The 21991-nt window shown below is 33.8% G+C and overlaps 1 protein-coding gene and 2 long non-coding RNA genes across 3 annotated transcripts in view; 2 read left to right on the top strand and 1 right to left on the bottom strand.

Moving 5' to 3' along the window:
* Window positions 1–5120, bottom strand: part of LOC147410618 (uncharacterized) — a 57894-nt gene extending 52774 nt beyond the window's left edge. Inside the window, exon 1 of the long non-coding RNA XR_015177182.1 lies at window positions 4755–5120. This is a non-coding gene — a long non-coding RNA (uncharacterized LOC147410618). The remainder of the gene's footprint in view (window positions 1–4754) is intronic.
* Window positions 1062–16855, top strand: LOC147410617 (uncharacterized). The gene is made up of 4 exons (XM_086437520.1): window positions 1062–1272; window positions 14862–14995; window positions 15098–15384; window positions 16469–16855. The coding sequence occupies exons 3-4, from the start codon at window positions 15339–15341 to the stop codon at window positions 16747–16749; spliced, it is 327 nt and encodes a 108-aa protein (XP_086293646.1). The 5' UTR covers window positions 1062–1272; window positions 14862–14995; window positions 15098–15338; the 3' UTR covers window positions 16750–16855.
* A 5-nt stretch (window positions 16856–16860) lies between these two features.
* LOC147410616 (uncharacterized) lies at window positions 16861–17845 on the top strand. Its single transcript, XR_015177181.1, has 3 exons — window positions 16861–16960; window positions 17049–17198; window positions 17299–17845. It is a non-coding gene; the product is annotated as an uncharacterized LOC147410616 (long non-coding RNA).
* The last annotated feature ends 4146 nt before the right edge of the window (window positions 17846–21991 follow it).

Raw genomic sequence — 21991 nt, 5'->3', positions numbered from 1 at the left:
GATCACCTTGTCGTATTATGAGGTTGGATCCTCGATTCTCTTCCTTGCGGTGGGGACAAAATCAACCAAGAACTCATTAATGTTTTTCCAATCATTTCAGATCTTTAAAAAATCTTAAACAATTACGATCAAAGAATGATTCTAGATTTGAAAATATGAATCGAGAGATAGAAAGTTACGAGAGGGGGAAACACTTACATGTCAACTGTTGTTTGATGGAACGTAAGCCAAATTCAATAATATTTTTAAAATGAGATATTTTAGACATTAATTCCTTGAGTTTTGGCCTATGTGCCATGTATTGAAGTGTGAGATGATGGTTTCTATCCTTTACCCTGGGTGCATATGATCCTCACTCTTTTGCAAATAAAAATCTTTAGTTTTGGACATGTGACGTTGATTATGTAAGTAATAAGAGAGAAATTTTTTTCTCTCCTGTCCGCACATCCACTGACCATAAATCTTAATTTTTAGATTTCAAATCTTAAAAAGTATTGTGAGATCCACATGAATTATCTTTTTGCGAATCGAATATCAGTCTTCTAGATTTAATGAAAAAACTTATGCTTAAATTTTTTTTTAATTTTTTTATGCTTGATCAAAGGTATTGAAAATGGATGGCTACCAAGTACCCAAATTTAAAATAAAATTCAACAGTGAAAAATAACCTTTATTTTATTTTTATTTTTTATTCATAGAATTTCATCCTCTACGACAATATAAGACTATAATATTGGATCATGTTTCTAAAAGCCATGAGGTGATTTTATCAGGAAATTTCATTCTTTCAGTGTGGGTAGGAGAGATATTTTTTCCTCTTAGTGCTTATGTCATCAGTGCTACATGTCAAAATGGCGTTCGGCTATGAGCAAACAATCAGTCATAATTGTTAGTTGTTTTGACGTCCATGTGGACCCAGTATATGTTTATCACGTATTAGGACTCCTCTTGGAGTCAGAGTCCTAATAAGGTCGAGTTCTATTATAATAGGAAACAGCAATCTCTTTTTTTCTTTTTTTATCTCTATAAATAGATGGGATGTGGGGATGTGAAAAACAATAAAACAAAAGACTACAACCAAAATAGAAATATATCTTAATAAATTTCTTCTCTCTAAGAAGGCAATTTTCTGGGTTTCTATTAAAGAACCCTAGGGTTTAAGGCATGGAAATAGTGACCGTTCTAGAAGCGTCGGGTATTTTGAATTTTCGATCTCAGACGATTGACTCAATGTGACATGACTCAAGGATTGGATATCTGATGCGACAAAAGGTACGCTCCATAAATCCTTACATTGGTATCAGCGCTAAATATGTTTTGTGCTCCATTGTTCAAATATAAATCTAAATCGATTTTACTAGATTGAACAAAACCTTAAGAGTTCATCTACCAAAAAAAACTTTCTTCCTAAATCGATTCTTTTCTTAATAGAAACTTTGTATTTCTCTAAATCGATTTTGGATAAAAACTTAGGGTTTTTTCTCCAAATCGATTTTCGACAAGAAATTTGGGGGTTTTTCTTCGAACAGTCTTCAGATACTAAGGGGGCGATTGATTGCGTTTCAAAACGCAATTTTACCGGCATTTGTGTCAAAACGCGACGTTTTGAAGCTGAATCAAACGCATCCAACAGCTGCGTTGTGAATTTGCGTTAAAATTTTGTGTTTTAAAACGCAATTGAGTGAAGCTATAAAAAGAAGCTTTTTAAAACTGCATTTGCGGGAGATTGAGATACCGAATAAACGGCTCATGTAAATGACGTTTTTGCCCCTGCCTATTATCTCCTTCGATAGATAGACAGAAGCTCTCTCGAACCTCTTTTCGCACACACAGCGGCTCTCTCTCTCTCTCTCTCTTGAACCTCTCTCTCTCGAACCTCTCTCTTGCTCTCAGACACCTCTCTCTCTGTTTCATCTTTGTCTTCAAACGTCGAACACAGCTGCGCACAGCTGTTTGATCTCCAACTCGCACAGGTCTCGCACAAATCCATCTCCTTCTCAAAACTCTCTCTCTCTCGCACAGATCTCGCATAGATCTTGAAGGAATTCGACCTCTACATCATCACTCATCAACTCTTACAGGTATCCTTCTCATTTCAATTTTTTTTAGATCGAATACGTTTTTAGTTAGGGGTTTTTGGTTTAGAGAATGGGTTTTACCTGTATACCCATCACAATATCGATCTCGAACTCAACAAGTCAAGGCCATGTGAAGCCAATCCAGGATGGTGAGAGCTATTGATTTGGTGCGACCATGACTGTCATTTTTTCCAAAAATTGAAACAAAACAGAACAGAATTTTATATTTTATTCATAAATAAATATAACAATTCTTTAAGTGTTAAAGATGAATGTTAGAATTAAAATTTTCAATTGTTAGCTTGAGTTTACATAGTTGAGATCGAATTTTTTTTTTTTTTTTTTACATGAATCATTTTTTTGGAGTTGTTGAGTTTACATAGTTGCTAACTCATGCAGGCGTCAATGATGCTTAAGGCATTTTGAAGTCCCATAAACAGGCTTAGGTACTTGTAAGACCCATTACACAAACAAAGATATGGATCTAGGCTTTTGAACTGAATGGGATTTTGATACATTAATAAACAAGTTATAGGCTCAACAGATAACAGACTGGTTTTATATATAAAGGCTCTAGAGTCTAGCCTATAACTTGTTTAGTGATTGATTTTGTAGTTATGGGTGGATGATGATTCTGTGGGCTTTGACATGTGCAATGGGCTCACGTTGGAAATGGTTTACAACCTATTTTTTTTAACCTTTACTATTATTTACATATTCCCCTAGTTAACGTGCCTTCGGGTGTCAACATTAACGAAGGGACGACCATGCTATACTCTGACAACCCTGGAGCGAAATCGATGATGTTGGTGGGATGCTCAAGCTGCCTCAAGTACGGGATGGCATCGGTGACTAACCCAAAATGTCCACATTGAAAGGGAACTGTTTTGATTGATTTTCGTCGTGAGAACAGTGCCAATAAGACAAGGATGAATTAGGGATCATCGAATGTGCCAGAAATAATTGTACCTCTACTGTTTCCTATAGCTTCAGTAGTTTGGTATCTAGTTCTGCTTCGATAATAAGAAAATAAAATAAACTCTATTACAATAAATCCTTCTCTATCCTTTGTTAATTGAGTGTTGATTTTTAAGTTGACAAAATTATGTTCAAATTAGGGGTGTCAATGGGTACCCATTTAACTGAATCAGAACTAAAAAAACTCTCAGTTCTGGTTACCTTTTTTATTGGCGGTTCTGATTCCATTTATTTTGGAATTGGACCCTTCTTAGTTTTCTGTCAGGAGTCTTCATGAAACTCACTGATGAGTTATAATGTCGTCATTCAGCTCCAAGTCCCCTTGATATATGTTATTAATGGGACATCATGTGCTTGGAAAGATTCTTATCAAGTGTCTATAATGAGCCTCATGGTTCAACATTTGGATGCTTCCCATTCTTTTTTGGGCTATAAGATGATTAACTACTGGACCATACTCTTTTTTCCCCCACATGCTATTATATGTTTATTTCAATAATAAGCTCAAAGTTTTATTAAGTAGTTTATCTGTGCGTGGCAATTTTAACTAGACTCTTCAACAATTATTTGACATATACAATTATTTAAAATGCATAATTTTAGGCATATCATGAAGGAGCTCAAATGTTTTAATCGGTACTGTAATATTTAATAAAAATGTAGGGTCTATATCATCCCACGTTATTTGGGTGTTTGATTATCAAGTTATATAGTGAAATGAAATTTGTACACTGGTTGTACTTGAGTCTTGCCTGATTAGTAATAGAAGCAAACGTTCAGACGTAAATCTTTATAATCTAGTTCAGATATACGGGGTATCCTGGGGAACTTGTAATTTGGGGATCAACACTTTTTTCGAATTATTTGAAGTGTAGAGGAGTGAACAAAGATCCAGAATTGTACACCTTGTCTTCTCGTGAAAGAATATATACAGTAAAAATGTTGATACTGCTACTAATTAATTATGATTCTTGTACAAAGAGTTCACCATGATTATTGATGATAAGGATGACAATAGTGATGATAATAGCTTTCTTGATGATTTCTATCGGTTTTATTTACTCTTGTTATTACCATTGGCAGATAGGGGTATTTTAGTAATTTTTGATGCATTCTGCATACATTATGTTGGATTGTGTATTATGCAGGTATTTGGTTTATCAGGAAAATTTTATATGTCTATTTTTAAGAGGAGATGCTGCCGAAATTTCTATAGAATTATAAATTTTTCTATAATTTTTTTTAGAATTATAAACATTTTAAAATTAAAATAATTATTTTTTTAATTTTTTATATAATTTTATTATATTTATATATATATTTAGTGTAATTATATATGTATAGGGGTATTCTGGTAATTTTTATGCATTCTGGTTGCATTATCAACCTTAAGGGCATTCTGGTCATTTTACCCTACTACAGCAGATTTTAGAAGCTGTATCAAACAGTAATTACCAGATTCTAGTCAATAGCATAGCAGTTTTAAAAAGCTCTATCAAACAAGTTTTTCAACTTTTAAGATTCAGACAGCAGATTCAGACAACAGAAGCTAACAGCAGTTTTAAGAAGCTGAATCAATCATCACCTAAGAATACCCTATTTATTGAAGTTCGTAATAAAATAAAATAAAAGGAGAAAGAAGGAGGTAAGATCATAAAATTAATCGAAGAACATGAAAAGAGATCAAATCAGACTCACTTGATTTGTCATTTTTTGTGCGGTGAGCATGGATCAAACTGATCTGGATTCAATTGCGCTAAGACTACACCTCAATTCCAAGCTAAGGCTGCCTCAGATCCATGTCGTGGCTGCCGATTCACTCTATTTGTCATTTAGATTGAAGCTCCGACGCGATAGAGGTTGTCGCTTGGTTGTGTGTTCCCCAACTTCCCAACTCCCCCTTCCATTATCTTCTTCTTCACCTCTATCTAAAACTTGATCTTGAGTCATCTACGATGGCTTGGGTTCTGTTGAAGTAAATTTTTCTTGCTTTTGTTACAGGGTTAATAATTCTGTAAGTAAAGAAGATGGAGTTCAACATAACTCTTTTCTTATAAATACATTGTTTTTTAATTTAGTTTTGAATATATATAACAATAGTTGTTTAAATAAATGACATTGGTTGTAATAAGTTTTTTTAATATACAACTGTAGTTGTATAACTAATCTACATTGAGTTCAACATAATTCTATAATTATTGAAATAATGCATTGAATTGGGATTTTTTAATATACAACAGCAAGTTGTATAATTAAATTGCACTGAGTTCAACAGAACTCTGTTCAAATAATAAGTTGAAATGAGTATTTTTGATATGCAACAATAGGTTGTATAGTTAAATAACATCGGTTATAAATATAGCTCACCAATTTTATATTGATTATTATGAGGTATAGCCTTGGAGCAATTTTTAATTCTAAGATTTGTTTTGTACATCACCCTTCAAGGAATTGTATGGATGCACTTTAAAATAAATAAAATTGCTTGCTTATAATGTATCACATACCATGCAAATGTGTATTGTTTGGTATTATATATATATATATATATATATATCTGTGATTAATTGTTTGATTATAATTATTGGAATAACTTGATATCAACAATTATTTTTTGTAATCAAATTTAAATATTTATTATTTTAATTACCATTAAGAGTGGTAACCTTTTGGGTTCCTCTTTAAAATTTACGAGTCACAGATTTAGCAATTAAGATCAAAAGAGATGATTGTTAACTTTGACAATTGTCAATATTTATTTTTTGATCTGATGTCATAACATTGATCTTGATTGGCTGATTTGAGGGATTGAGCAAATTTGTGTGTGTGGCATAATTGATAGATATAACAAAAAAAATTATTATTTTTAATTTGTGCACGTTTTTTTTGGCATTTATATAATAAATTGCAATGGCATCAAAAAATGTAGTAGCAGATTTAAATAAGGGAGAAAAACTAGACGGTAATAATTATATGACGTTTGGCACCGTAAGATTCAGTAACTCTTAGATGAGTAAAGAATCCTTAATACTTTGACCATAATTATGGATAGACCAGAAGAAGGAATTTCTGCACAACACCGTTGTAGCATGGACATATACCTGAATTAGCAAAAATAAGATCGGTGCGCTTGTTTTACTATGCTGAGTAACATGCACAATGATCTTATTAGCCAATTTGAAGGTTATCAGACAGTCAAAGAAATATGGGATGTTTTGAAACTGTCTTTTGTGGGTACTTCAGCAACTAGATTGTGCGCATTGACGCTGAATTTTGACTCATGTAAGAAGACTCCAAATGACACCATGCTTGAACATCTTAGGAAAATGTCTCAAATGATATGTGATCTGTGACGCCCCGCTAAATGCTAACACAAAGCCCTATGCCAGATCTTGAGGCACAAGGTGGTGCCTTGAAATTTTGACATGGTCTCATCTGTTTATGTTAGCATTCCAAGGCGTTCAACCTGCACCTAATAGACGACATACATTATCCTGCATATAAACATACAAAATATAATACTAGCGAAAATTTACATACATCTAATAATGTACGATAGATCAGAATGCGGAAAGATAAACAAAATACAGGATTATACAAACATTCTTCACTCTAACAAAAGTCCTAACGCTCAGTACAAAATTTATAATACTCCTTAACAAATCGACACCACTAGGGAGTATAGCCCTAATACTCACCAGGTGACGAACTTTACTTGTCTATCTGACCCACCAAATGATCCTCACTTGTACTCTATACCTGTTTCACCAAATTCGAAATCTAAAATTAAAAAAAAATGAAGAAGAAAATGGTGAGTAACAATGGTACCCAGTAGGGAAGCAAACAATTTCTGCCAATAACCTCTCCTAATATGAACGAATAAACATACTGAATTATTTTAAAATATGCAAAGTTTTACAAAAAAAACTACGATTAATTGGTATATATAGCTAGGGATGAGTAACTAAACATTTTAAAACTCACATTACATCAATCAACAGTACCCACTATAGCATTTTCTTTTTATACAAATCTAATTGACCAAATGGAAACATTAAACATGCATTTCATTTTATATATCAAAATAAGGCAACAAATACATAATACAAAATGATGGAGTAGTGGAATTAGAGAGTTGGGATTCATGACTGGATCGTTCCCAGTCGAGACATGATATTTTATAATAAAATATTAGTTCCTAATTTTGTGGTTGGTTGTTGTTTACCACACTTGCGAGACTATTTATCCAGCTCAGGCTGGCCGTTTGACGTGACCGTAAGCCATGGGTCTCTTTTCGATGTGTCAGAACGTTCGACTACTATAAATTGTTAGTGATACTGATTGATCATCTTTGTCTATACCTATCAGGCGTGCATGTGATTCCCAAATATACAATCCATTCGTATACGACCACCTTTACATTATAAGTTCGCTGGTAACAATAAAAAGGAATAAACTCGGATTCTAGTTGTGACTCCACTCTTATACGCGTTCTATATCACGTATGAGCTTGGTGGTCCCTACCGTACATCCCAGGATAGTACACTACTCCAGATGATATGACGCACTATCCCTTCAAGCATTCACAGATACTTTAACAACTCACAAAATAGCTATATATATATGGGTCCCGTTCGGCACCCTAAGTTTTACCACACACTTTAACAAACGCGTTTTGTCTTACATGGGTTAGAAGTTTCGGAATGAGCTGATTTTTGGTGAGGATGATCTCTATGGTGAGGAGATCATCCTCACCAAAAATCAGCTCATTCCAAAACTTCTAACCCCATCAAAATTGATTTACAAAAAATGGACGGTTCACGATTTTTCAACGTGTAAACATGGGGCTAAACATTTCGGAATGGGCTGATTTTTGGGGAGGATGATCTTCTAATCATAGAGATCATCCTCACCAAAAATCAGCTCATTCCAAAACTTCTAACCCATGTAGGACAAAAAACGTTTGTTAAAGTGTGTGGTAAAACTTAGGGTGCTGAACATTTCCCTATATATATATATATATATATATATATAACAATACAAGGTTAAGAATGGATATCCAGTTTCTTACCATGTAACTGTTCCCACCTGGCCTAAAATAAACAACGGAACGGAAAAATAAACAGTGTCTCGTGCTACCAAAAAGTAAATAAAAATGCAACCAGTAACATTATCCCTAGATATCCGTTCATCAACCTACACACAATACAATAATGTAAAATGTAGACATCACCCCTTAGGTCCGACTCTGACATTTTATCGTTTTATATATTTTTTTCAATTTTTACAGTTTTCAATCTCTCAAACAAAATATTTATTTTCTGATATTCATCCACTCAATATGAGTTCATTGAATATTAAATCATTTTTCCAACTATGAAATTCATTTTATCAATAACATTTAAAAAGTATAAAATTTATATCAAAACAGGGTTTGAGCGGTGCATAGGACCTAACTGACAAAAATAACCGGGTGAAATATCCTACCCACGTATAATTTATTATAAAATACAATTAAACATATCAAATATGCAAGTTCTGGTGTGAATTTGAAACAACAAAAAAGAATTCTATATTTTTGAAATATATAACAAATTTTCGATAAAATCCTAAATATAATTTTCATAAATCTATAGTTACTAATAGAGATTGAGAGTCCTTACTATTTCTATGCAATAAGATCGAAGCGTGTGCACGAAAATCGAGATAATTGATACGAAAATTGAAAAAGATCGAACTTTAAAGTGGTTGAGTTTTGAATCTAGTCTGATGATTTCAAAGATTTCAATGCCATCGTCATTTCTCCCTTCTACGGCAAAGGACTGGTTGACCTTGAAATAGATAAAATTCGAGGTCGAAATTACAAAATTCCTGTATATATATACGGCTATTTTTTATGATACGGGATGAAAAATATGAGAAAATGAAAGAAAATTGGGTGAGTTTTGTAGAGACCGAGGCTGCGAACGTTTTTTCCTTTTGTGTCGGAGGTCGAAGATGGACCATTTACAACAAATCTGAGTTGGAAAGTCGAGAGAAAAATCAAATTTAAAAAGAAAAATGTTGACTAATTTTTGGGTGTTTTTAAATAATAATGAATAGTAAAAAATTTAAAAAAAAAATTATTTATATAAATTTTTAGGACGAAATCGATATTTTACCTATTGTTTCGTTTGATGATAACTTGACCGTCTGGACTCCAAAAGTGATGAATGAATACTCTATTTTATTTAATTTTTTATTTTGGATCTAATGGTATAGTCAATTTCTATAAATTCTATCTCTAACAAAAATTTACATTTTTGATCCAATGGGACCCTAAAATTGACGTCGTTTTCATTTTTAACGATAATTCGATTTTTTGATCTCAAAAAATGATAAGTAAATAGTCCATGTTCAATAATTTTTCATTACAAATCCAATGATATGATTAAATCTTAACAATTATTTCTCTAGCAAAAATTCATTATTTTAGCTTGATTTGACTCGATAATCGAATATTTTGTAATTTTTCTATTCGGACTCGCATTTGAGCGTGCTTACAAGCTAAAGTATGTTTTTCAATCATTTTGAATCTAATGGTGAGGTTAGATTAATTAAAAATAATCAGAACAAAATCATATTATTTTATCCTAAGTCCCACTTTCAGGATTTTTTCAAAATTCAACTATTTATTTTTTCTCGAGATACGAATTGAAAACTTGGGATTTTACACGATCTGAAAGCTACTGAAAATGTTTTGACAGATGAATAGCAAATTTTTGTTGTCTTGAGATCTTTACCTGATTCATGGAAGTAGATAAAACTCAATATGACGTACAATGAGAGTATTACCAACTTCTCTTAGTTGTCGTGACATCTTGAATTAGAAGTTGAACGTTAGTCTACAATGATTAACAGTGTCGCTTTCACTACTGAATTCGGTAAGCGTGGAAACTTCAAATTCAAGCGCAAGCTAATGAAAAGAACTCAGACTAATGATATTGCACCTAAGAAGAATCTGAATTTCAAACGCTGCAAGGGAAAATGTGGTGGAAAGAAAAATATATATAAAATGGCATGCCACAACTATAGGAAACTAAAATATTTCGCTTGTGAATGCATTGAGCCGAAGAAGGTAAAAACCAATTATAAAACCCCCTTCATTATTTTATTTGCATAGAGGTGTTTGTTTTTTATTTTTGTGATCCTGATTGGATTGTATATTTCGAAGCAACAAAACATATAGGAAGGGATAGAATTGGGTTCATAGAGTTTCGTCGAGTCCCGCATAGTAGCATGAAGATTTTCATAGGAAACAATTCTAGTGGAGATGTAGTGGGAGTAGGAACATACTAACTATGAATGTGCATAGGACGCACATTATTACTTCACGATGTTCTTTATGCGCCAGGAGTTCGACGTAGTTTGCTTTTAGTTGCATCGTTATTAGATTTAGGTTTTGATTTCTATTTTCCATTAAAAATAGTTAGCATTTTTTTGGATTCAGTTGTTTATCGATACACTTTTATTTCAAATAGTTTGGTTTGTTTAAATTAAATGTTATTTTTAGTAATAACCTTGATGCTTATTCGATTTCTAATGATGTTGTTTCTAATTTTGTGAAATGACATGTTATATTAGGTCATATAGGGCAAGATAGGATGGAAAGACTAGCGAAGGATGGATTATGATTATTAGGTCCACTTTCAAAAGTTGATCTTCCAGTCTGTGAATAATGTTTAATCGGAAAGTCGAGTAGGAAACCATTTGAAAATACGGTACGTGCTTCAATTCCTTTAGAGTTAGTCCATTCTGACATCTACGGACCACTTAATGTGAGGGCACGTTATAGAACGACCTATTTCATTATATTTATTGATGATTATTTGCAATTTGGACATGTTTATTTGATTTCACATAAATATGAAGCATCAGATTACTTTAAGAAATTTATGTTAGAAGTTGAAAATCAATTGGAGAGGAAAATTAAGACTCTTAGAACTGATTGAAGACGCGAATATTTATTCGAGACTATGAAGAGGCTTTGTAAAGAAAAAGGTATCTGTAGGCAATTAACAATTTTTTCTACTCCGCAACAAAATGATGTAGTAGAAAGAAGGAATAGAATCCTTTTAGACATGGTGAGATCGATGATAGTGCAAGCAAACCTTCTTATTTCTTCTGGGGAGATGTTTTTTTTACTGCAGCCTACATCCTCAATAGGGTACCCTCCAAATTTGTTACATCCATCCCTTATGAGTTTTGGACAAGTAGAAAATTCGATCTGAGTCATTTACGTCCATGGGGATCATCTAGTTTTATTCATATTCCTTCCCATCAAATCGGGAAGTTAGATATGAGAACTAAGAAATGCACGTTTATAAGATATTTTGAGCATTCTAAGAGTTTGTGTTTATTTATGAATGAGACAATGATGGAATGGTAGAGATTGAGTCGCGAGATGTGGATTTCATTAAAAATGATTTCTCAAGCAGAAAGAAAACTTAGACATCACATGAGTTCTACGAGATGATACAACCAAATCTAGAATCAAAAGAGGAACCTCTACCTATTCTCGACAAAGATGGGGTAACTAAACCTTCTGATGATTGTTAAGGATAGTGGTAGTGTACCAATCAGTGAGAGTATATCACTAGATGTTACTGATGTTGATCTTGAGCTACATAGGAGTAAACATAGAACTATACCCCGTTGTCGATTTGAGTTTGAAAGTGAATTATTCAGGTCTACTCTACTTGATGATGATGAACCTAGAAATTCCTGGGAGGCATTGTCATCATCTGCTTCTAAAGAATGGATGATTGCTATGCAAGATGAAATTAGTTTTATGATGAAGAACTAAGTTTGGGAACTTGTTGATCTTCTACCTAGACGCAAGACTATTGGAAAAAAATGGATTCTAAAAGTCAAGCAAAAGACTGATGGAACTATTGTTAAATATAAAACCCGTCTAGTTGCGAAAAGATATACCCAAATAAAGGGTATTAACAATGATGAGACTTTCTTACCAATAGTGAGACTCATATCTGTTCGCCTCATTTTAGTCATTGTCGCACGTTTAGACTTAGAACTCTTCAAGATGGATATTAAGACAGTATTTCTCAATGAAGATTTGGATGAGGAGATCTATATGAATCAAACTGTAGGCTTCAAAATAGATAGACATAAGTGCAAAGTCTGCAAGCTTAAAAAGTCCATCTATGGTTTGAAGCAATCATCAAAGCAATGGTACTTTCGGTTTCATCGAGCCATTACTACAAATAGATTTACGATGATGGAAGAAGACCATTGTGAATACATTTAACAGAGTGGAAAGAGTTTCTTAATGTTGTCTTTGTATGTTGATGATATTTTGTTCGTTGGAAATGATATGGAGTTGATTGTCATCACTTAGAAGTGGTTATCCTCAAATTTTGAAATAAAGGATATGGGTGAAGCAAATTTTGTACTTGGAATTAAGATCACTTGTGATCACTTCAAGAGATTTTTTTTGTTTGTCTCAAGAGACTTCCATTAAAAGAGTGTTCGAGTATTTCCATATGCAAAATTGTAAACCCATAGACACTCTAGTCCAGAAGGGACATTCTTTACATCTTGGTCTTTGCCCTATGACGGATACAGAGAAAGAAAAGATGACACAAGTACTCTATGCAAATGCAATTGGAAGTCTGATGTATGCTATGATGTCTACTTGATTGGATATTTGCTTTGTAATAGGATTGGTCAGTCGTTATCGAAGTAATCCAGGAACTACTTATTGGAAGGCAATAAAAAGAATTTTTCGATACTTGCATGGGATTGTAGATTATTTACTATGTTACCAGGGAGTAGATTTGCGATTATAGGGCTATAGTGATGTGGATTGAGTTAGTGATCTAGATGAGCGTAGATCTACATCAGGTTATGCATTTTTGCTTAGAGGTGGTATTGTTTCTTGGTCTAGCAAGAAACAGTCTAGTGTAGTATTATCCAAGATGGAATCAGAATACATTGCATGTAGTGCTGCGGTTCAAGAAGTTGTATGGTTAAGAAGGTTCCTTATTTGACTCAATATAGTGCATAGTGCCTCATATCCTGTATCATTGCATTGTGATAGCAAGGCAGCACTAACATATGCAAAAGATCCTAAATACCATGGAAAATCGAAGCACATCGACATTCGCTACTACTACATTCGAGATATGGTTGCGCAGATGAAGGTAGTTTTATCACATATTTATTCATGTCAGATGGTAGCAGATCCTCTAACTAAACCTATTCCTCGAGGCATTTATCATACTCATGTTAGGAGTTTGTGACTTCGTAGGTGTTAATATGCAATTGGAATAGATTTTTGTTTTATTATCATTATTGGATATTTCATTTTTTATACAGATATTTATTCTTTCCATTTGATTAAATTATCATTATATTGCATTCCTTTTAGATTATCTTATGCCCACACATTTTTTACTACGTTTTTGAACATGAACTTGTTTTTCGTCATCAAGCTAAGGTCATTCACTCACATAATTATCGCCCTGGCGCATAGAATGCGAGTAGGAAGGTATTATATAGACAATTAAACCATAAGGGTTGAACCAATTTATAAGGCACAGTGATTGCGAGCTTGATAATTATATTATTGTCACCTCGAATATTGTTGAGATGAGTTTCATACGAATCGATTATGATTCATAGACTTGTAGAATCATAAAGCCTAAAAAAGTCGAATTTGAACTTTAATCAAGTGCTCTAGTAAGTAATTGGATTGAGAAGTTCATATTAGGCGCTCATAGTGCGACTAGACTTAGATCTGTACGGTGTTGAGGTTGATAAACTCTTGATGAGCTCCACCATAGCATGTAAGTCATACTACACGCACTATTTATTTTTGACCTTTTTTTATTATTTATATGAATAAGTGAATGATTCCTTGTTTCCTTACTGTGTGAGTATTCTGAATAATTAGGTAATTATTGTGCCCTTAGTGACTTATAACTATGTTGTAAAGTAAAGGTTAATGTTTCTGACTCTAGCATGTTACCTATAACTAGGATTGATAAGGTCTAATGGAACATGACTGGGAAAGTAACTTAACCAAAACTAAGCAACATGAGGGCTTGATGAAGATTATTTGGCATCACATTCTAATGATAGATTGTACACAATGATTAAAGCTTGTGCCGGCATTGATATCTCTACTTTCAAATTTTTTAATTTATATATATATTGTATATTTAACTAAATGTATAGATTTAAAAATTATTTTATTTTTGAAAGGAAGCTCGTGCATTATGTACAGGGTTGAACATTGTTCTGAGCTTAGGCTCATGAGGGTTTGGAAAATGCTCAATCCAATGTGGTCAAATAAGTCTGGGCCATATGTGAGTTACAGGAGATGAGATGTGTTTTGTCAGTTAGATGCAAACTTGGCATAATGCTATTTTGGGAAGTCAAATTCACGTTGGTCGCACACCTTATTCCCTTGTATGAAGAAAATACATGCATAACTTGTAATGATGAGATGATTGTTGGGTCCCACCATGGACGAGTGAGAGATGTTAATTATTTTGGACGTCCATGTGGACCCAGTATATATTTATCACGTATTAGGACTCCTATTGGAGTCAGAGTCCTAATAAGATTGAGTCCTATTATAATAGGAGACAACAATCTCTTTTCTTTTATTTTTATCTCTATAAATAGATGGGATGTGGGGACGTGAAAAACAATATAACAAAAGACTACAACCAAAACAAAAATTTATCTCAATAATTTTCTTCTCTCTGAGAAGGTAATTTTTTGGGTTTCTATCAAAAGAACCCTAGGGTTTAAGGCGTGGAAACAACAATCGCTCTAGAAGCGTTGACGTGACGGGTATTTTGGATTTTCGATTTCCGACGATTAACTCAACGTGACATAACTCAAGGATTGGATCTCTGCTGTGACAAAAGGTACGCTCCCTAAACCCTTACAATAATAATGTAGTCGAAATTTGAATTATCGGAACAAAGTGAAAGGTACCTGCAAGAGGTTCTTTCAATTTGACTCGACAGGCTACATCAACATTTCATCGTTCTATTCTGAGTCACTTTCAGTCGAGTCGACTCCTCTGAGTTTCAAATCGACTCGACGGGTTTTAAAACTATAAACGAAGTCAATGCTGGTCGTTGGGAACAAAGGTAAAAGATATATATGTATGGAGTACTGATCTCTGCTGCGGTTATCGAAGCAGGCTGCAAGGTAAGGGCAGCTTGAAGAGGATCTTAGAGAGCAGTTCGATCTCTCTCATCAACAATGCCCTCATCATCCCAACACGCTCAACATCAGGACGACTGCGCTGGTAATGAAACTTCGGTTTTTTTCCATAATTATACTCTTTCCATCATTTAAAGTTTAATTGAATTTGTATATAGGAAAATATTAGATTGATTTTCAGACACATTTTGGTTAGTATTTGAGGTGCCCGTGTTCTTAAACTGATGTCATGTCATCTTGACCTCCGTCTCCCCTGGAATACTATAGAAATGGCCTAAATACCGTCGTCTTCAACCTACAGCCAAAGCTCGTTTTATTTGATTTGATTTTTTCTTTTATTTATTTTTTTGGTCATTTTGAAAATGGGTTCAATGGGTTTTGAACCCATGTAGTTGGATCAACACTCGATCATCTTTAAACGAACAGAAAAAAAATGAAAGAGAGAAGAAATCCAGTTTCTTTCCATCTTGTTTGTGCTTTAACCATGGAAAACTAAAGTTTGGAGAGAAAAAAAAAAGGGTAGTTATAATTTTTAGTACTTTTATTAGTCGTGAGCATTTCTTTTCATTTCTCTCCGATTTGGAGAGGTAAAAAAAAAAAAAGAGGAAAAACCGACCCTTTTTTCTCTCCATTATTTTTGTTTTCTCTCCTCACTTAACAATCTAAATAAGAGAAATGGAGAGAAACTCACTTTTTTTCTTTTCTTTTCTCTCCATTTCTCTAAATCCAAACACACTGCTAGGATACATTTTTCCCTGTTAAAAAACATTAGATATGGTTTTTACCCTTTTGAGGGAGATTATATAAGCATGTAATTGAGTCTAAGAAGTCCAAATAATTTTATGAAATAAAGAACTTTCTAATGAGGTGAACCCATATATTTACTTCTTTGATCCTGAATTTATCAGAAATTTTTGTTCTTATCCCCATCCGTTGATCATGTAATTCTCCACTTCACCTGGCTAGCCTCCGTCAACTAATCTCTTTAGAGGGGCATGTCATCAATTTGAAAACATAGGGTTATCTTAAATATTCATCGACACATGGAGGGGTATGTCTAAATTCCCCGCCCCTCACTCACAAAAAAATAAAAATAAATAAATAATTGATTTTGAGAATTTTGTTTCTTTCTGCTCTTAAGTTCATTGTTTTCATCTTGTCTATGGTAGATGGAAACCGCAAAGACCTCTCTTGTTATTTGCCACTATACAAAGCTGCATTTGAAGGTGATTGGGAAGAGGCAGAAAGGTTCTTCAAAGAGGACATTTCTGCCATGGCTGTAGGGATCTCAGGATCATCCAAGACCGCTCTCCACATTGCGGCAATCTCTGGACAAACATTGTTTGTCGAAAAGCTGGTCCAAGAGATGCCTGAAGTAGCACTAGCAAAGACAGATTCATCAGGTCATACTGCTCTTTATTATGCATGCAGTTGTGGCTGGAAACATTAAGGCAGCAAAGGCAATGGTGGAAAAGAATCCAAGATTGCCACAAATCCAAAATAATTCAAGACATATGCCAATACTTGAAGCAGCTCTACTAGGTCATAAGGAGTTGTTGAGGGTATCTCTGTGAAAGTAACGAAAGACATAAATCCAAGTCCATATAGAGGCCAAGATGGTCTTCGTCTTCTCAATGCTGTAATGGCAGCAAATTTCTATGGTAACAGAATTCTTACCAGTTATCCATATTGTGTATGTACTTTTCAAAATTAGATATACAATTTCCCTTTTTGTCTTGGTACATGTAGATATAGCACTTGATCTGATCGAGCTTTACCCAGAATTAGCTACTATGAGAGATCGATTTGGGAACTGTGCATTGCATGTTTTGGCTCAAAGACCTTCTGCGTTTAGGAGTGGAAATGGACTAGGATTTTGGCAAAATTGCATATATCCATGTTGGTATCTCTATCAATCTTCTATTACTTATGTCCTTTTATATGTGTTTAGAGAAGTGTGAATACATGCTAGTCTAATTAGAACTTATGTTTCTTGAAGTGGTTCATGTCCAAGAAACCTCCATCTCCAAACAGCAAAGAAGAGGAGACGGAGACGTGGAGGACCCCCACACGGCGAACTCAAAGGACCACACAAAAATGGTCTCCTCGTTCCACTTTCTCCATTTGTCTCAGATAATTAAAGGTGAGTGAAAGTCAAGTAGTTTCCATTTGTTTCATTTCCCTTTTTGCCCTTAAATTTTGCAAGTTAGAAGGATAATTATATAAGCAGTGACAAGTAAATAGTGCCATGTATACTAAAAAAACCTGAGAATATGGCATCTTTTTTGCATCTTTCTCTTTCCTCTTCATATTACATCATAGACAAGCATCGAATCACTATCGATGTATCCCATCACATTATGGCAATTCGTGATGTAATTGGTAAATTATTGGAATGTCTAGATCAATTCAGGATACAGATTAGGGTTTTGTAATTATGGTTAGAGTATCAATTAGATATTAATTAAGAATTTTCATTTAGAAAAAAATTGAGTCAATTTTCTAATTTTTCGATCATGCAATTTTCTTTTCTAACCCTACTGGTGTTTTAATAAGTTCATAGAAGTTTAAATATAATTTACTATTTCTTTACTTTTCTTTTCAAATGGAACTAAATGCCTTGGTTTCCATTCTTTTGGTTGTAGTTTACGCATTCTAACAATTAAATGAATCATAGAATGTGGAATTAAATTGATAAAACGTGATTCCTGATCCCATATGGATACCTCAGTTTCATTAAAATCTAATACATCTCAAGATCCTCTCTATTATGCCAATCTAATAAAGGAATTACATAAGTTTGAATCATACATTGAGGCATAAAAAATATTGAGAATATATTGACTAATTATTGTTGTAGAAGAGAACCTAATAAACTCCTTTGTGAGTTGCTATTATTCTAGACTCACCTTCTCTCTCTTGATTGGATCAGCTTAGGTGTTCTTAAGTGATGGAATAAAATCAACTAAGTTGACACTGTAGCAGGGGAGCCAATCCACATTTATAGATGAGAGCAAGATGGCCTAGATTTCCTCTATAATCAATTTTCTAATCCATCAAGGTTACTAATTCTATTCTTTACGAGGGTTCCCATCAGAGTTCTAATAACATTTGGTTACCATGGGAGTTACTAAAACAGTGCAAATCATGGAGGCTATTGGTCACTGGAACTTAAAGAACCCTTTTAAGTCTCCATCAAGTAATCACACATTTATTAAAAGAATGTAAAGATTAAAAGGTCATAAGCCAACTCATGTACTATTTATTTTCTCTCTTTTACAATATATATTTTTCTTTTTTTATTCAAAAAGAGAGATTACTGGTTAGTAATTAGTAGTGAATGTGGATTTTGAACCCAACACTAACAGACTTTAACCAACTTGGAAAGCTGGCACCTTTCTCTATCTTACTGTGTATAAATGTACACAATATATATAAGTTTCTGTCTCCATCATAATTAAGTCTCTTTCAGAATTACATGCTTGTCAAGTTAAAAAAAAAAATAGGACAACCCAACTCAGCAACTATTTATCTATCTCAATCTCAACTATATAAAGATTATAATCTCTCCTTTGAGGTGTATAATGTTTTGGATGGTTGACATATCCAATAAGGTCTATGTATTTATAGGAGTAAATCCTTAGGATCTCCTTGATCCTGTTTCCAACTTCGACCTTATCTCAATTAAGAAGTAGAGCTTGATTTAGATTATATCTTATTCAGATTATTTCCTTATTCATTCCTTAGATTTAGGAAGTTATCCTTATTTGGAATGACTCTTGATTTATTGGGCTATCCCTGATATCTAGGGATCTAGATTGTGTGCTGCTCTTATGCTTCTGTTTGGAATAAGTATCTGAGTTCCGAGTTTGGAACTGCTGAAGTCAGATGGACCTTGTGACGTCACGTGTCGTTATCTGGTGCCTTACAAAAATATCCTCCTCAGTATGCATATAGAGTAGACTATTTGAGCTTTTGATTTAGTGATAGATGGGATTGGAGATGAAGGAATATCAATACAAGTGGGCCGAAACTATAAAGTATAAACATGGAATGAAATGCAATTTGAAGTTTCTTCATTTTACCAAGTTTTTCAAAAGTTTGAAGTTTGAACCTTCAAAGAGAGCTCCATAAGTGCCACAACAAGTACAACAGTCAGTGATTTGGTGAACAAGTTAAAAGATTTATTTATGCTGTGACAAAGTATATTATATAAGATTTTGAAGTTGGTATGAGAATTCTAGAATACTTCTAGAACTATTACAAGGTTTCTAGAGTTTTAAATATTATTAGTCCTTTGAAAGTTTCCATAGTCTTGGATCACAGCCGTTTGGTTAGAACCATACTGTCCATTATACCTTACCATGTCTATAAAGGAGGATATCGCATCATTCACAACCAAACTTAGAGTGAGAAAAAGCTCAAGAGGCAAAGCAATACAAGTTTTTAAGACTCATTGTTGAGGTTAACTTGGACTATATGGTATTATGCATAGGGATACTAATTCAATGGAAGTGACTTAGCATAGATAAGTAATACTTTCAGGTATTGATACCACTGAAGGTGTGACAGATCAAAGGAAGGGATGGAAGTCCTATGAAGGCATGATAAGTCTCATGGGGGAAGATGAGATAAGGTGGAACTTGGGAGGAATGTAAGAATGGAGGTACACATTGGTATGAAGAGCTTTCCCCAGCCTATTAGAGTAAAGGATTGAATAGTTGATGGCTACCCCCACCACCTCCTCTCTCTCTCTCTCTCTCTCTCTCTCTCTATCTATATATATATATATAGGGTCCCATTCGGCAACCAATGTTAGGGAGACAACTTGGGAGCCAAATTGTCCTATATGGGTTAAAAGTTTTGGATTGGATTGATTTTTGTTAGGATGATCTCTATGGTGAGGAGATCATCCACACAATAAATCATCCTAATCTGAAACTTCTAACTCTATCAAAAGTGGTTTACAAAGTTGAAGAATTGTGGACCGTCGATTTTTTAATTTTTAATTTGTAAACCACTTTTGATGGGTTTAGAAGTTTCAGAATGGGCTAGTTTTTGTGAGTATGATCTCTATGGTGAGGAGATCATCCTCACAAAAAATCAGCCCTTTCTAAAACTTCTAACTGCATCAAAAGTGGTAACGGTCCACGAATCTTCAACTTGAAAATTGGGTTAGAAGTTTCAGATTGGGCTGATTTTTGTGGCAATGATCTCACCGTAGAGATCATCTAAAAAAATCAACCCATTTAGAGATCATCGTCACAAAAAATCAACCCATTTCGAAACTTCTAACCCATACATGACGGAACACATTGGCGAAAAGTTTGCTCCTTGAATGGTCTCCTGAATATATCTTGTTCATTGGTGAGAAAAAAACACTTAAGAACAATGTTTTAATTTTTAATTTTTTGCCAATCAAGCAAGTTAGTGGTTAATAATTAGACAATGAAGGAAAAAAAAAACACTGAGAGCAAAATTCTAAAAAGAAATAAAAATAAATCATGTAACCAGCAAGTGAGTTGTTATTGCCATTCCATCTTTTACTAATGCCACCCCAATTTTTACGTAAATCACTAAGTAAATGTTATCATTGAAGTAACACTAAAAAAAATTGGTGTGTCAATAAAAAATCTCTTTGGTCACAGAGAGGGCTGCCAATAGTATTTTACAACAATTGAGATATTATTGGCACATCCATTGTTTACTTACAACACACCAATTCTTTTAAAAAATAAATAATTGTTTACATATGGATTGGTGTGTCACAAGTAAAAATTGGTGTGCTAATAATAGCTTAAGATGAGATGAACCTAATAACCACGATTTTTATCAGTTAAATTAAACATAAATTACACCAAAATGCGTTTATTTAACTATGGTTTCTCATCTGATCACCTGGTTTTGATCCCAAAATTTCCAATAACTTTTTTTGAGAGGGTCTAAACCCATAACTTCCTTGTTCGAATGATCCCCCAAATCAAACGAACACCGAATGGGTTATTACTCTGAAATCAGAGACAAAAAAAATTTCTTGAGGGTTTAATTAATCGAAGAGTTGTTAAAAAAAAAAAACGTTGGGGTTCTGATAAGCTATATCATCGTCATCTTCATCTACAACATTAGATTAACCCAATCGAATTTGAGGATGAAGATCGATAGATAGAGATCAGGGAGGAGTTCAAAAAGAAAAACAATTTACTCTCTTCTTATCTTCTTCACTGCAACTCACCTTTATCATGAACAACATTGTTGTTGTCATCATCAGATCGATGTTTCGACTAATCGAAAAAATTCAACTGCTGTAATAGAAGCAGTTTGCAACGCTTTCAAGGTGCATCAACATATTTTGACTGCAACGTATTATCTCAAAAGGAACCATGGCCAAACGCCTCGAAGAAACGAAGATCAGTAATGAAAATTCGATTGCCATCAACGTCTGATTCAAGAGTTTTTTTTATTTAAAAACTTTCAAAAGAAAACTTAAGACACCGTACATCGCAAGCCCCTCCAATTAGTGTGGTTTTGAAAAACGAACATGGTTTGAGTTCATTGAAAAAAAACCCAGCAAATAAGAGTGAAAAAAAGAGAGGTGAAGGAGAGAGAGAGATTTTCAACCAATCGTTCTCTGTGGAAGACGATGGATTTGGGGGAAAACCAGCTGAAAGTTTAAAAATAGATAAGGGTTTACA

Source organism: Akebia trifoliata, chromosome 1 (assembly GCF_017979445.1).
Source record: "Akebia trifoliata isolate Shusen 1 chromosome 1, ASM1797944v1, whole genome shotgun sequence".
NCBI classification, from domain to species: domain Eukaryota; kingdom Viridiplantae; phylum Streptophyta; class Magnoliopsida; order Ranunculales; family Lardizabalaceae; genus Akebia; species Akebia trifoliata.
Note: the sequence above shows the minus strand (reverse complement) of the source record. Positions and strands in the feature narration are given on the sequence as shown.